This window comes from Neolamprologus brichardi, chromosome 20 (assembly GCF_056152115.1).
Source record: "Neolamprologus brichardi isolate AB-2024 chromosome 20, ASM5615211v1, whole genome shotgun sequence".
Taxonomy (NCBI): domain Eukaryota; kingdom Metazoa; phylum Chordata; class Actinopteri; order Cichliformes; family Cichlidae; genus Neolamprologus; species Neolamprologus brichardi.
In genome coordinates, this window is record NC_142123.1 from 4,636,161 (window position 1) to 4,653,203 (window position 17,043).

General features: G+C 43.3%; 1 protein-coding gene across 2 annotated transcripts in view; it reads left to right on the top strand.

Moving 5' to 3' along the window:
- The first annotated feature begins 2,290 nt into the window (after window positions 1–2,290).
- Window positions 2,291–17,043, top strand: part of samd11 (sterile alpha motif domain containing 11) — a 49,892-nt gene continuing 35,139 nt past the window's right edge. For both annotated transcript variants that reach the window (XM_006785545.3, XM_087833983.1), the window contains exons 1-3: window positions 2,291–3,142; window positions 4,257–4,348; window positions 16,557–16,732. In XM_006785545.3, the coding sequence (XP_006785608.3) occupies window positions 2,443–3,142; window positions 4,257–4,348; window positions 16,557–16,732 (968 nt within the window). In that variant the 5' untranslated portion in view covers window positions 2,291–2,442. The remainder of the gene's footprint in view (window positions 3,143–4,256; window positions 4,349–16,556; window positions 16,733–17,043) is intronic.

Below are 17,043 nucleotides of genomic sequence, written 5' to 3' on the forward strand. Positions count from 1 at the left end.
CGCTTTGATAAAGTATCAGAGCTTCTAATCTGAAATGCAGCGTTCCACTTCCTAGAAACGACTTTTTAAACATATGCCATAAATGTCAGCAGGTCATAATTAATGTCAGTGCTGCTTTTCGGCGAGCTCACCATCACGTGGAAAGATATGTCGAAAAATGTTTGATTCGATTTTTTTTTTCTTTCTGTTTCAGGCGAGGCTTTTCGGAGAAGTGATCTCAGGTCACTTTTTTCTTCCTTAGCTGTGAATGTAACATCTGTTTTGGTCTCTTCCTAATCCACAAACCCACTAATTCCATTACTTTTCCCTTCAGACATCACAGCTTCTCATATCCAAAGGGAAAAATGTCAATCTACAGCCTGTCATCATCTTCAGTGAGGTAGCTGGCATCTGTTTTTATACATGTCTGCTGTGTATTTGCCTGCTTGGTCGTGGCTGGAGGCTTTTATACCAGTTTTGGCCCCGGCTGTGGACTCCGGCCTTCCCGTGCAGCGCTTCCGCCTGCGGTGTGGCGTGCCTCTTTCCTGTGTGTGTCAGAGGCAGTTTGGCCTGATTTATAAGCTCTTGACACACAGCGCTTTAGACCCCACCTCTGCTGCTGGAATGGCTATTCCATGTGTTGGTGGTGGTGGATCCACCTGGGTGGTTCTTCACTGATGGGGGTCAGATGTGGTCTTGCTCATAAGCTCCAGGAGCTCAGGGGAGCCTACCCTGCAGACAGCGTGGAGAGAAAGTGCTTTCAGAACGTATGGTTCCAGGTTTTGGGTTATACTCCAGTTAAAGAAACAAAAGTCTGCAGCAGTGGTTACATATAAGACCAATTCCTTTTAAAATTTGCTATATGATGATTGAGTTTAGTTCAATTTTAACACTTTTACTCAAACAAACCACCATTACTTATGACTGTATTGAGGACAAAATAGTCTCTTAGACCACAAAAATATATTTTCGGTCCATAATTTGACCTTTATTGCATGTCACACCAGTGTCTGTCTTTGTATTTCCTGTCTACATCAAAACAGAAGCTATATAAAGGACAAAACACACAAAAATTACGTTTTCCATTAACTTAGTTATTAAGCACACGTCTAACAGCTCACTATTGCTGTTTTTGTAATACCTGACAATGATATCAATCTTGTTTTGCTTTTTTTTTTATTATATTAAATAGAAACACAAGGTTAACACCTTCTGTACTTGGTTAACACCAAAAATAGAACATGTAGAGAGCTTAACAGGTGAAAATGTGTTCAGCGCTGAAAGTGGCGGCTCACATAAAGACACTGCAGCAGGTGTGGCGGGAGAGGGCAGAACGGGGTCATAGTAGGTGAAGTATAACAAATAAGATGGTTGAATTTAGACACCAAAACAGAACACAGCAGTGGCCATGTGTGGATCTGGTAGTCTCTGACGTCCGTCCAGCAGTCCATTTCTTTTGTATAGGCTAGGTTAATAGTAAAGGACTACTTTAGAGCTGTGAAATTATATGATGATGAAGTGATTACAAGTTGAACATGTGAGTAAAACTGGCCTTTTTTTGTTGGCTAAAAACAATGGCCAAAGCAAAATTTGGAGCAGTTCCTCTAATAGTGAAGTTTAAAATGACACGAAAGGCGTATTTTAGGGTTGAATTTTGCTTCAGTTGTTAAATTGTATGAGTGCGATTTTGTGTCAGTGTTCCACTTAATAATTATACGATTGTGAGCTTTTGGTTAAACAGAAGGAAAGAGCTGAAAGAAGTTTAAGAGTTAGTTAAATAGGTGGAGACGGTTTACTTCCTCGTGGTGGTTCCTCCATTTTACGCACTGAAGTGCCGTCCCTCGCGGTACCCCCCTCCCTCTGTGTGGGTCTCGCCTAGCCTCCGCTGTTTAAATGGGCCAAGTTGAGAAGCGGCGGAGAGTGCAAATCTTGTTTGGTCTGGGTCTGTGAACTTCAGCGTGACTTCAGCGACATGCACAGGGGTTAAAAACTAACAACTCTTACCAAACTTTAAACCGCACCAACGTTTGCGCAGACACTAAGGATTATTAAGTCTCATATTTTATTATTATTACTATTATTAATAATAATATTGGGATGCGTTTCTGATCAATGGCACATATAACTGGTTTAATTGAAATAAAACACGCACTCTTATCGGCTTCTTGTTATTGGCTGTAACATTTGGGCTCGTTACATCTCCCCCAAGTTTCCACAACAGAATCGCTTTTTTTTTTTTTTTTTTTTTTTTTTTTTTTTTTTTTTTTTTAAGATTGCACTGGCGATTGGTTTACCTCTACTCGGTGGATATTAAAAAAGAAAAAAGAACTCCCACTTTTAAAATTCTCAAACGCTAAGAAGTGCGAGGTAAAACGTGGCCGCTACTGATTAGAGCAGGTAGGAGAGTGTGAGGGGCTCAGGGCTGCCCAGCATGTCAGGTATTAACAGAGCGAGTGTGATTAAATGTGGGAGGTAGGAGCTGTGAGGCTGGCGGAGAGCGCTGCTGCCGCTGCGAGCTGGAAACTACTGAATGGGAATCTATCCGGCAACTTCATCAGACCGCTGTCTCTCGGCGACACGGGACTGCGTAAAACCAAGCGGCGCGTCTCCAAGTCTGGGTCAGCCCAACTCGCAGACGAAGAGGACGCTCAAGTTGGATCGGGCGAGCAGCAGCTTTTCACTTGTTACCGGCGCTCGGCTCCCACTAACATGCCTGCCATCAAGAAGGAGAGGCTGGATGGAGACGACATGGCATTGACTGCGTTCAACCCCTCTGAATACTTGGCCCCTTTAAATGCCACCGCTATCCCCGTGGTGACCCCGCATCCGCCGCCCTACGACCACATTTTCGCCCATCATCGCGCGTACTTGGGGCTCCACGACTCGGCGCTGCATCACCAGCACCTCCACCATCACACGGACGACTTAATGGTAGAGAGGTTCTCCTCCATCCCCGACTTTCAGCCCTTCTTCGACAACGGGGAGCCTTGCATTGAGGTGGAGTGCGGGGAAAACAAGGCTTTGCTTTATATCAATAAACTGTGTCAAGGCAGTAAGGGACCCTCAATTAAATACAGGGGCGAGTGGCTCACCCCCAACGAGTTCCAGTTTGTCAGTGGACGTGAGACTGCCAAAGATTGGAAACGGAGTATCAGACACAAAGGTAAGAACTGTATCTTCACTTTTCTGAAGGTTCACGGGCAAAGGAGGACACGACACGGTGAATTAGGAGCTTTATAGACGTCGCATAGTGTGGCTACTAACTTGAATCCTGTGGTTCGGTACTGAGTTTTGGAGTGAAAGGGTTACAGCAGTCGGCGCGTAAGGAGACAGATGAGAAAGGGCGCATATCCTCCACATACCCTCCGAGCCTTTGACACAGAGTTTGGGCTGCTCTCACACACACCGAGCCGGGGCTGCACTAGGAGTTGGCTGCACTGGACCGAGGTGAAAAGTTAGACGTAGTTTACTGAAATACGTGACAGTTCAGATATATTGTTTTCTTCCACATTATGGGATAAATCATTCCGCTAGGTGCAGCTGCACTTGTGCATGGGTGTTCACGTTTACGCATTGCATGTTAGATTTGAGGAGACTTTATGAGCCGATATTTTGCGTCAATTTAGCGTCACAGTTCGTTTAATGCGACTTATTTGTATCCAGTGTTTCTCATTAAAGCTGACTCATTTTGAATGTTTTTTTTCATTAAAAAACCCCCAAGAAGAACAAAATAACCAAAAAAAACAAACCTTTGCCAGCGATTTTTAGCTTGGCATTTACAGCAAAGTATTCTTATGCAGTAACTACGCTTGGTGCGCGCCCTTTCGCCTCACACTCACGCGCATGCAGGGCTACTCCGGCAAAACTGACACGCATTAAGAAGTGTGTGGGTGGGTGGAGGTGTGGGGGGTCGCCCACAGGTCAAAAATGATAGTCTTATAGTTTAATATAGCGATTCCTATAGACAGATGTCAGTAAGCTCCTGGCTGGCTCGCAGCCCTGAACAGTGGCTACAGCTGGACAAAGTGATCAAATTAAACAGAGAATAGGCAAATCTTTGCAGGTACCGACTCTTTCAGGTCTGTGTTGTGTTAATTATCTGGTTATTATTATTTATTTTTGTTATTTAACATTATTTGTTTTTAAAATTCTGAGGTGAAGAGCTGAAGACAGATGCCATGTTAGTGGGGAGCTTCTCCCATGCTACAGCAGATGAGTTTAGTTGATGGAGGATATGATAGGTGTTCTCTGAAAGTGTCTCTCTTGTTTGTTTCCAGGAAAAAGTCTCAAGACTCTTATGTCCAAAGGAATCTTACAGGTGCATCCACCCATCTGCGATTGCCCTGGTTGTCGAATTTCATCCCCAGTGGTAAGAATATTTCTTTTTATATATATATATATATATATATATATTACTGGTGGCTGCTGTGGCTTTCTGTATGTTTTATGTCGGATATGGGAACACTACTTGCTGAGGTATAGCTTATTTGTCTTTAAGATAACTTCTTGTTTTTAGTGTGTAGGGTTACTGTAGTGGTGAAGAATTATCTCATTGGTGGTGAAGGTTATAACCGGTCAAAGAGGACAGTCGTGGTATAAAAAAACATTTGTGTCAAAGGTTTTGTCATTTTCTTTTGCAGATAGGCAATATAATTGTTTGTTTTTCTGCTCAGTTAAATCAAAGATGACTGTTTGCTCTTTCTTGGCTGGCACATCAGTTTATTTCTGTATTTCTTAAATCGCAAAATCTTGTTTAAGGGCTTTGGAGTCTGTACTCCTTTTTGTTTGTTATATATTTTTTCCTCTTAGCTTATAGTTGAGTTTGGCGTGGGTCAGAGCTGGAAAAGACATACCAGCATTTATTGGTATTTTTGTTGTCAGCTTTTATTCTACCAGTGGGGGTAGTCTGTAAGAGTATATTGTGAAGCGGTCTTTGTAACCTTGATGGAAGAGACCCTACAGGCACACATGTCAGCTTTGATGGTAATTTTCCTCAGCATGAATATCAAATCCACTTTCAGCCTTTCACAGATGTGGCGTATCAAACAGCCTTTTATTCGGAGGCATTGAGCTGTCCAGGTCTAATGCCTGACGTTGGGTATCAGTGGTCAGGTTCTTCTGTCTCGCCGAGTCGGTTTCCTCACCTGGCTGTTGAACTTTTGTTTGCCTAGTGCCTCCCTCAGGGCTCGGCCAGGGGCACGGTGCCAAACCTTGAGGCCTTGCAGGTGTGTCACGATTATAGCATCACCGCTCTGTGTGTGTGTGTCAGCTTTGAGCAAGCACACTGCGGGCTCGCTGCCGCCAAATCTGTTCACACAGGTGCAGAGGGTTTTGAGCGTGAGTGTGTGTCTTTGCGTGTGTGTCTGTGTTTTCTTTCTTCTTTTTTTTTCTTTTTTTTTTTATCACCGCGGAGCGCATCTGTTGTCGCTCCCAAGCTCTAATCTTGAGGGAAGGGTGTAAGAGGCTTAGCGAGCTACTGAGCGTGGCTACTGCTGATTATTGTGTGCGAGGCACGCAAGGCAAAGGCGGGTTTGATAAGCCGGAGGTGTTTGAGTGATACAGGTAAACTGGTGACATTTTTTACAGCCAAGAATGAAGACCTGCACCCTGACACATTGAGTTCAGCCAAAACAAATTACCTGAGGGAGGTTGGGGGCAGGAAAAATACACGTCTTATTTTTTATAGAAGGATTTGAAAATGTGAGCGTTCGCTTGCGCTTAGGCTCATTACTGATATCATTGGCTCTTGGCTTGCTATGGCTTGTACAGTTCCACTTCAATTACAGCTGTGACGGAGAAAACTTTGTTATTGACGTAAGCAGAGATATGAGAGCCTTAAGGTTGTTGTTGTAGCCTTTTCTGCCTCTTTCCCCTTTCCTTGGGTTGGTGGTGAAGCCTAAAGTCAAACCCACCAAGTGAATACCTCTGTGACACACGCACAGACACACACACACACGCATAGACACACAGGCTGAGCATGTTGGCAGTTCTATGTGGAGCAGTGAGGGTTAGGCGGAGGAGGGAAGGCAGCGGGACTTGTATGGCCTGTACTGGCGTCTCCCTTTCTCCCCACTGACTCCCCTCAGGGCATGGCAGCCAGCACTCCCTCACTGATGAGCTCTCGCTCTCTCGCACTTTTACACACACACACACATACACACACGCGTGCACTATATGCCTGCCTACTGACACAAATTACCTCATGCCGACATTTGTTTTGAAAGTTTGACGGCTGAACTTTGAGTGATCTTGTTTCGCTATAGGCATGAGGCAAGCCATCATAAAAAAAGTGCAGCAGCTGGTGGGAAGACGTCTCACCTGCCTGCACAGAAATCAGGGAAGGTAATTTGCTGCGTCTGCCTGGGCACGAGCCGTTTTAATAACACCACGACACAAATTGGTCCGTTACACTGGAAAGTTTATGGATTAAATATGTTCTTAATGTTGGCGTATGAAATTAATTCCTTTACGACTCGCTGTCGAGGTGTCTTACTTTTCCATTATGTAATAACGGCAAGTTGCTTAAAGGATTCCTCTTTCATATTAGCGTTTGCTTTTGTTACGGTTAGTCATTGAGGTTTTCAGATGCTGCTTATTGAGTGTCTATATAATACTTTATCTTAGCTCTGTGTATTTGTCTTTGCGTATGTTTGTGTTGGTTTGTATTTGTGTTTCTCTTTGCCTGATACCGGCTGACTTGTCAGCTTGCTGTGTGTGCACGTACGAGTGTGTTTGGGTTCGTGTGTGTGTGTGTCTCTTCCCGGGAGAGCTGGGCTTCCTCTGCTCTGTTATTTCAGCGGAACTGGCGGAGGCCGGGAGGAAATTACACTCCCCTCCTCCGGCTCGTAAAGACCTCCTCCAATCAAGGGCTTCTCTTGCAAAGTGGAATTAAACATGCAGCCGCACATATCTGTACAAGCGCGTACACACACACGCACTTTTTTCCATATAACTTCTTTCTCATTATGTTCATAACACCCGTTTTCAGTTGGGTAAGAATGGAGAAGATAATTAAATAATTAAAGTGCTCCATGTTGAGTGAAATATAGGACGATGTGTTTGTGTGATGGCTAGACCGTATCCACTGCGTGACGTGTGTTCTGTGTTTGTGCACACGCTCGCACGCATGTTGCTGATGCTACGTTGCTATGGTAACAATGGAATAGGTCATCAGCTCAGAAGTGTGCAGAAACTGCAGTTGTGCCAAGTGCATAACTTTGGTGCGCGTCTCTCTCTGTGTCTCTGCGACCAATTAGATATGGAGCCACCAGTATGTGCATCAGTCTCACTGATAGACAGACATTAAAACCGTAATGTGGGTATGACATACAGAAATGCAATCCTAGTCATACACACACACACTTAAAACCATTTTTGTGGCTCTTGTTGTCTTTCCATCTATGAATAATTCAGTTAAAATAAACTGTTTAATTTAGCAAATTACCCATTAGCTTCCGTTAGTGTCCTGCTCAGCAGAGATGCCAAAGACTGAGAGCTGAATGTGTCTGGCAGTTTGTGTGAACGAGCTCTGTGCTGCACTGTGGTGGGTGCGGACACTGTTAAGATGCCCCTAAAATAAGTTGGAACAGCTGTCTGTCAGCCAAATGTGGTTTGTCACAGTGAAGACAATGGCGATATTTCTTGAAAAACCCTCCTCCTCGATATCTGTGTGTGTGTGGAGCAAAGTGTTTGTGCTTGCGTTCTGACGTGCGATTTCCTCTGATAATTGTAGGCCTGATCTGCCACATCAGACCTTTGTAGACACTATTGTGTTGCTATCATACGTCTTTCAATACATTGAAAAGAACTCGTACCTGTATTCAACCAAAGAAAGAACATTCTGGTTATTAATATTGACTTTAATAATGAGTTTGGTTGTTTGCTGTATACTTAATGTAAACGCATAGAATGTATATGTATTTTTTAATGTTACAGATGTAACAATTCAATTCAATTTTATTTATATTCTCCCCTCTTCTTCCCCCCCATATTTGTCAGGGGAAGGAAAGCCACGGTCGTTACCTGTCTGTAAAGCTCCCCTGTGGCGACCTCAGTCGGCGTACACAAACACATAGAAAGAGTTGGGGAGAGAGAGGGCGATGGAAAGGCAGAGAGAGAGAATAAGTGAGGAAGGAGGAAAGAAAGGCGGGTGAGGGTGCGGGGGGGCGTGAGAGGCACGCTTGCACGCCTGGCTGCACCGGCACTGACCTCCCAGCGCCGAGCCTGCAGCCTCCCCTCCACCTCGCCGCCCCTCGCCCTCTGTGCACCTCAGCCCCTCCTCCACTATTCCCCCAACCCATCCACCCCCTCCCCTTTTGCCTTGTGCCGCTCCACTGGGCTGCAACTGCCCGCTTGGCTCAGCGCGTGGGGGCCGAGTGTGCAGGGGAGCATGTGTGCATGTGTGTAAATATATCTCTGTGTGTGTGTGTCGGGAAGGCGTGGGTCTTGGTCGCATGCCTGTCTGTCCTACAGTGCTTTCTCACTTTTTTTTTCTCCTCTTTCTCTCACATGGCCTTGAACAACCAAGTGTTGCCTAAAGACTGCACATAAACCACAGACACACACTCGCGCACACTGCCATCCACAATCAGATCTATTTTTCAAAGTGCATTTGAACTCATAAGGAGTTGGTGCTTTTGTGCATGATCTCATTTGGAGATTGATAGTTCTTTTTGCTGTTATCACACATTTTCAATATGTGTGAAGGAGTGAACACCACGATGAGCCACTCAAACAATATTTATTTATTATTAACCAAAATATTGACCTTTAAAGAAACCCAATGCTAATACCTCTGTCAGCACAAGCATGTTCTTACCAAAATTATTCCAAAAGCTTCGAAGATGATGTAACAACAAAATCTTTAGTGAACCATCTCTAACACTATACCAGAATATGTTGGAAAATTCAAATCCCATATTTACTCGTGCTCTCCATACTTGCTTTTAGATCATTGCTCTTGTTCTGCCTGCAAGCCCGATGCTGCTGTGTTATGTATATAAGTATGTTTGTTATTTGGTTTTATTTGATGTTATTTTGGTGCGATGGAAATCGGGTCTAAAACCATCTACAGATTTCAAATGCAACCTGTGATACTCATTTGCATCAGTTGCAACTTTTCCTTGATTCTGTGCCTCAGTTAATCCGCGCTCTGAAACCAAACAGTTTTAGCTTCCTTGCGCCTTCCCTTGAAGCTAGCCTTCTTTTGGTTGGCTACTCTTCGTAAACGTCTGAACAGGAGCCGCGTAGGGCTTCACTACTCACGACAAAAAGCTGTGCGCACGAGGTGAAACGCGTCGTTAATATCCCCACTCTCTGACATCACACAGAGACAAAATTAGAAAGGGGGGATAAAAAACTATCTGAAACCGAGCTTGTTGCTACCAGTGATCACTGATGCGTATACTGACATTATTTGAAACTTCGTTAGCATCCACAATCGTAGCCGTGTATAGACGGAAAAAATAAAACGAGCACTTTAGACTCTAACCTGAACAGACTGGATAGGAGCTTCATCTACAAATAAAATTTTCAAGTATTGATAGGATTTGCTTTAAAAAATAGGGTAATGGTTAGGCCGACACACATGCTAAATGTTAGTATAGTTCTCAGGAACATGTAGCTAAGTCTTATCTTTTAACAGAAGAGCAGTAACAAGTTACTGTAACTGTTACTAGTAAAATATATGTATATAAAATAAAAGTGATGACATTGTGTTGCTTTTGTGCACTTGTGTTGAAGCATAACTGTTTTTCTCCACTTGTGTAAAGCTGTGAGTTTCAGCTGTCATTTAAAAAAAAAAAAAATGGCTGTCTGTTAAGTTTCTTAATGTGAAGCTCACACTAGTCATACAATTATAACCCCACGGGGCAAATAGAGATTTTGTCATTGTCTCTGCACAGTATACTGTGCCTTTGTCTGATTTCTTTCAGTTTTGTTTCTAAACTTGCTGAAAGGTCACGAAGTACGAAATGTTTTTTTCTTCTACAAACATATGGGGTGTGTTGAAGAACGAAAAAACACCGAAATAACGTGGGGACGACAGTTAAATGTCTTTCATGGAACGAACATAACGAAAAGTAACAGAGCCTGGCAATGAATGTTTTCTGTGAATTCACCAAAGCAAAAGCAACTCCACCAACTCCGTTTTTTGATGACTTGTGGCTCCATTAAGAGATTTTACAGATCAGTAGAAATTCTTACAGACTTTATCCTGACTGTCAACCAAATCATATAAACTTTACTATTAGGTTAGTGGGAGAAATCAGATTAACTGTGAACCATGTAAACACTTTAATCAAACCATTACCTTAATCTGATTATTCACAGTAGCTAGGTTATGCTGGTCGTGTTTGCACACTGAGCGACCTCAGGTTGACCAAAGCTGACAAATTTGTAGTTAATTTAAGGTGCACCTGTGAAAATGTCATAACGGCCGTACCGTCCACTGGAATCGGAGGCGAGGAGATGAGACTAAACAAAGTAAATTTTGCATTTTGTGACGAATTGTTTTTCAGTCTCGCGTAAACACACAACAGACAAATTGTTTGTTTTGGCCTTGTTTCAGAGCTCTTATGCTAGCGCGGTAATGACCGCTCCGCGCCCCCCCGCCAAACCCACCATCCTCATGCTCACCCCCCCCCCACTCCCCTCGCTGTCGTCTCCTCATTCCCCCTCCCCCTTTCCCCTAGTGCTCGCGCCAAGTCGGCCCGCCATCCCGCCTCCACACACATACACACACACACACATGCTGCGAGGTAACGGCAGACAGGCGCGTGACTCATTAGGCATTCGTCCCCCAGGGAGATCGCTGGGGGGGCGCGTGCGAGGGAGAGAGAGCGCCGCAGCTGCAGGAATGTCACGGGCGGCTTCTGCTCTGTGGGTGTGTGTGTGTGTGTGTGCTTGCTAATGCTGGTTGGAGCCAGCGGCGGGGCACTGCACCTTTCAGGAAATAACGCAAGGAGAAAGGGGAGGGGAAAAAAAGGGGAAAAAAACATACTTATTAGTCCTCTTTTTCCACCAAGTGCTTATTTAAAAGTCTAAAATGAATTTAGAGAGAAAACATTAGATTGCCTTATAATTTCTGCTTTAATTTGAATGCTTTTGCTGGCCAAGCTGTGCTTTAGCTGTGGATGTTAGCCTGCGTTGTTTTTCACCAAGACTGCTTTTTGTTGCTTTTAAGCCATGCACTGGCCATGAATTTATGAGCGTTTATGGCTGCAAATGCAACAGCATTACTCACTGAAATATTAAAAATGTATTATTCCTATATGTTAAAATAAAAAAAATGTAATGAGTTGATTTCCTGCCTCTTCATTACATTTTAAATCATTTTAGTGAGCCCAGTAGCATATATTTCAGTACTTCAGTAAATCTCTTCCCACCACACTAAAGACCATATGAGACACAGGAAGTCAGTGCTGGCTTCATCAGTCTTTTAAAGTGACGGCGTTATGTCATTTAGGCGTAGGTCACTCTTAGGTTAATGCTCCTCACGACTTCGGACAAGCCCCCAACAGTAACAGAGAAACTATGTGCTCTATATTTGGCATATTTTGAGGAGGATCAGAAGTTTTTCTGAGAGTGCCCATCTTCTTCTTCTCCAGTGCAATTCACATTGCCCATTCCTCTCATATTTGTCTCTCTGTGAACCCTGTCCTTATATTCCTTTTGGTCCTGAATATGGAAAGCCTCTTTCATTAAATTTTCTCTATATGTAGTAAAGGAAAAAAGAAACTAAACAGTGCAGGTCTTCTAGACTTGTCTCTGGTTGTTGTATCGGTGGCTTTGTGCGTGTGCCTACCCATCAGCGAAACGACATAATGCATGCAGTTCAGACTTGTTCCATGTTGCAAGCCATATGTAAATGTTACCAGGTAGTAAAATTGTAGTCCCAGTGTTTGCAGAAAAGGATTCAGGCTGTGGATCCAAACTTGAAGCCTACACAGTATTGGCCGAAAGGATTGCAAGTGGGCTTAAGTGGCAGTTGGTGCTATTCATGTCTTTCAAATTTTGCCATGGATATTGCGTTAGCATTCATAGAATTAGGATAATCACTTACAATGAATCCGTTGAGAGTGTTACAGATGGGCGTGTTGGTGTGAAAAGTAAAGATAATGCAGAAATGCCTTGAACCTGCATTCTTAGTAAACACCACTAGGGGGGCGAAGCTGTGGTTGCAAGACTTCCACGCATAGAAGTCTACGCCACGCCAGTAAATACTTTCCTGCTGAGTGTATGACCTCAGTCACTCATTTCGGGTTGCACTCAATTAAAACAAACAAACAAACAAAAAAACATTTTGGTCATTCTACGGGTCAAAAAGAGGAATTATCCAGGATATGGTCATTGGCTAGTTGATAGTGCACGAGTGTGCAGTTTCACAGACAGAACCATCACCTGCGGTCGCATCCGGTTTCAAAACACTAATATCTCGATGACGGTAATGCTACATGTTAGGCTTTAAAATGGGACTTCAGAAACCAGTGGATGACGTCGCAAACCGAGTGAACAAAGAAGACCGAAATAGTTAAAAATAAAACCTAAAGACACTAAAACTTTTAACGTCTCACGAAAATTTGTTTTTAAAGCTAATACAGCTTTATTACAATACATAATGCAAAGGTAACATGTTGTTTCACTGGCTAAAGCAGTTGTGGCCACCTTTAAATTAATATGTAATGGAATAATAAATTATTTTTCTATATATCAATCATTTGTTGGAAAAAAATGGACTGTAAATGATTGTAATCGTACTTAACCTAGATATACAAGTTACCCCAACGCCTTAAATATGCGGGACTCCCCCAGTCATCTTACAGCTTTTATGATGTAAGCAGGGTTAACCGAAGAGATTCAATAAATGTAAACTATTAGTCTTAGATCCGCTTCTCATATAATTTGCTTAGTTTGAAAGAAGCTAACTAGTTACTTCATTTAAAAATGTGTTACAATCACAAAAGCTTGATTTAATCCTTAGTTTAATAAACAGCGCTAATTTAATTTAACATGTATGAAGGGCTAGAAAAACTCGTTGTGTTTTCTATTTTGAAAAATCTCTGAGAATAAAAACTTTATATTTTAACCTTGAAATGATTTGTGTACATTAAGTTAAACCAGAAGATATTGATTAATGCCAAATATTTATAATCCCTTCAATGAATGGAAGTGAGTGCGTTTGTGTTATGTAGGCTTCAATAAGTGAATACCATATATCATAGGTGTCAAACTCTGGCCCGCGGGCCTAATTACATTTGGCCCGCAAAGCCATACCAAATTACTATCAGAGCTGGCCTACTGGTATTATATAGCTAATATATATATTGTTTAGTATTAAGCTTTACTTGTTTCATATTCAGTTTTTTAGCTAAACGTGTTTGAGTCCATAAGAAAAGATTCATTCTTATATCTGGAGGAATAAATATATTTCAATAAATATTAACGTTAGCCCGCGACTTTGTTCCAGTTTTGAATTTTGGCCCACTGTGTATTTGAGTTTGACACCCCTGCCATATATAGTAGATTCTGAAGGATGCTCTTGCATCAAACTTAGTTCATCTCTTATTATCTCTGACCTGTAATAGCATAATGAACACCTGCACTGCTGTTTGCCGCCAAACTATCGAACATGCAGCGATCTGTCTGAATCACTGAGAAATTTCAGTTCAGGTTCAGTTAGTGCCGGCTTCACTGCATATTGTGAGTGATTGGCAGAGTGTCCGTGTGTTTGTAGTCATTATAATTGTAATTGTCTATATTGTGCAATCAGTTCATCTGTATGTCCTTATGCGTGTGTGTGTGTGTGTGTGTGTGTGTGTGTGCGTGTGTGTGTGTAAATGTGGAGCCCAGATATATTTCTTGGCTGGCTGACTGTTAGACAGAAAGCGTGGGAGGTGATATTCATAGAGGTGCTTTTAGTGGGACTTTTATGAGAGACTTTTTTCCATGGCTGAAAGGAGGTTGACCACACACAGTAAGGTTGCCTCAGCTCTGCACACACGCATGTTTGCGCGCGCACGTACGAGCACGAGCGCTCAGGCGCCCTTCCTTTGAGCGCTCCTACGTGGGCTGCCAGGGGTGTGTTTGGCTTCATGTTTTGTTTCAGAGAGCCCTCCCCCGTCCTGCGGAAGTGTTGCCGGAAGCAGTGGGAGCTCACCCCCAGTTCTGCGTCAGTGCCACTAAAGAAAGGATTGGGGCTTTCCGGGAGGAGAGAAGAGGGAGGAAGGGAGGGGGGCTGTCAGGCTGGGTATGTCACGGCCATGTGGGTGGTTGTCACGCACACACGCACACACACACAGTCACAGTCACGACTGCTCTTAGACAAACTATTCTTGTGTACACTCTATTGCTGGCTTGCTCCGAGTAAAATCCCCCGCTTTGGAGGGGAATTCTAAGGAATATTAACAGGTGTGCCTGACTGTGAGAGCATGCATGCGTTTATGTGTGTCACGGTGCGGGTGTAGTGCACATGTGTTTTCCCTGACAATGTGAAGACAGCAATAAATAGACCTGGAGGTGGAGAATTTGTATTTGCCAGATGTTTGTGTGTAAGAGAGACAGATGGATGTGGTTGGATCCATAAAGGAGTGATTTATTTATTTTTATTCCTTTTTTGGGGGAGGGGTTCACTCTTGGCCCCTCCACTCCTCTTGATTCTGTATTAGAGCTCCAGCATTCATTTCTTTGACTTGGACCTGGACTAGAAGAAGCAGAAGTACCAGAAAGTGTCCTGAAATAATGGTGCACAACTTTTAGAAAGGCCTGACAGGACAGGAAACAGATGAAAAATCTTTTTTTTATTATTATTTTTTTTAAAGCAAGACACAGAAAAGCAGAAAGGCGAGAAATTTTCAGAAATCTGTGGCCTGCTCATCCTGGGGGATGTTTTCATCCTTCTCTGTCCCCTCCCAACTCTTTTTAATGTGTGCCATTTGAGAGACTCCAGAGGGGCTGCACCTGTTTGCCTTTTGGCTAGGAGCCCCCAAATCCCTCCTTCTGCCCCCGCCTGCCACTCATGCTACAGCACCTCCTGGGATGGATGGAGTGAGGGAAGAAGGGAAATATAGGGAGGAGTGGTGGAGTGTGGGGTTGCATGCCGTGGAAGGGATAGCTGGAGGGCTTGAAGGAGTAAGAGCAGAGATGTAGGCACACACAGAGAGTACGAGAGAGAGGGGAATACAGTTTCACATCCAAGTCCATTCTCCCACACTGGACAGACCTTCCCTCTGTGGAGCTTTCTCCCTTTCATGTTTTGACTCACCGCATTCTCTTTTATTTCTGTGTTTTCTCTCACCTTTTTCTCTCCTGTGCAAAACCCACATCTGCTCTTCCTCTCTTCCTTGTTAACTTTTCTTCTCTGCCCTATCGTTCCCTTGCTCGTTCTCCAATTTTCTTCCCTGACTCAGTCTCTTTTACTCTATGCATCTCTCAATCCTCCTATCTAGGTTATTCCTCCCCTCCTCTTCCTCACCCTTCTCCCATTGCTCTGTGATAGGGTCGTGTTAATCTGCAGTGACCTCTTCAGGTCACATTAAAGGTCGCCCAGCTTCACTTCCCGATATCCCTACGGCCATACTCTTGTCTTAATCCCTACTTTGCTCTGCTAACTCCAGGAAGTTTTGGAACAAAATAAATACACGGTTCACCGACAGAGTTATTTTCTTCCCATAGATTTGCTTTTGAAATAAAAACTCATGTAATAGGCAACATGTAACCTTTATCTTTTATTATATTATATACCCCACCATTCAACATATGACAGCTGGGATTGGCGCGTGTGCACGTTACATCTGGCTCACTGATATCTGTAAATGTCATCTCCCCGACATGCTTTTCACTCATGCAACCCCGTATCATCACGCTCCCTCCTCCGTGCTTTACTGTGGCACTCCTCTTAGGCTGAACTCCGTCTGAGCCGAACGCATTTATCTTGGTCTCATCTGACCAAAGCAGGTGTTCCCAGCTTTTATTGGGTTTCTTTTCATGTCGTTTTTTCAAAGCCTAATCTTGCAGATTTGTGCCAAAGAGCAGGGAAGGGGTTTTTCTTGCACGTTGCCCACAGAGGCTAACGTTATGTAATCTCCTTTGCAGTATCTGAGATATAACAGAGAGTTGGATTTTCATTGATAACGCCTATTCCAAGTGGGAAGCCTTTACCTCTGTGTGCTAATCGCGCACTCTCTGCGGTGATTTTAGGGCAACAGCCAGAAAGGCTCTGATTAGCGGCACTACAGCTCGTTCTGTGCATTCTGATTACTGCAGCAACTCAGTTTCGGCTGATTTTTAGTCCATTTCCTGTGCAGTCTGACAATCAGACTTTCCAAAATTTCTGCCAATTCTTTTTTATATACAGCCAGACTTGCAGATAGAAATCCATGGATCGCAAACTGAAAGAAATCTGGTGTTCAGGTCTGTTTTTTTTATTTATTTATTTTTTGACTTCGATTTTCTACTTTGAGTATCTACTTGTGTTTTCATCTCAAAGAGTGGCAACTTTAAATAACTCACATTTTAGTACGTTGTCTGTCTGGAATTACTGAATCCTGTTTTTAAAGTCTCGCCTCTTCTGTGTTTTGCAGAACCGCGGGCGCTTGGCAGAGAAGCGCACCATCCCCCTGCCACCTAACCGGGTGCCCAAGAAGGAGCTGGCCTCCATTTTCAGCAGTGACGACAGTGAAGGCAGTGACCGGGCCAGTGGGGATCATGCTCACATCAAACAGGAGGATGAGCTGCATTACAGTATCATGAGAAAAAGGTCAGTCACCTCTGACTTGTAGCTACGACTTGCATGCAGTCGGTTGTTATGCTCTTTTACAAAATTAACAGGTAATTACCCAGAATTTTTATTTTTACTTTTTTACTTTTTTACTCAGGCTTTTATTGTGTCTTCAAAAAAAAGTACTTTAGTCACCTCATGAAGAAAAACATTAAACTAGTCTTTGTTTTCTTGTTTTTGTTTTTGCCTCTCAGATTGTGTTTAATGGCAGATGGATGTAGCTTTAATAAACTAATAGCACCTCAGGCGTGTTTAGTACTTTTATCAGAAGTGGCTTCAGGATAATTTTG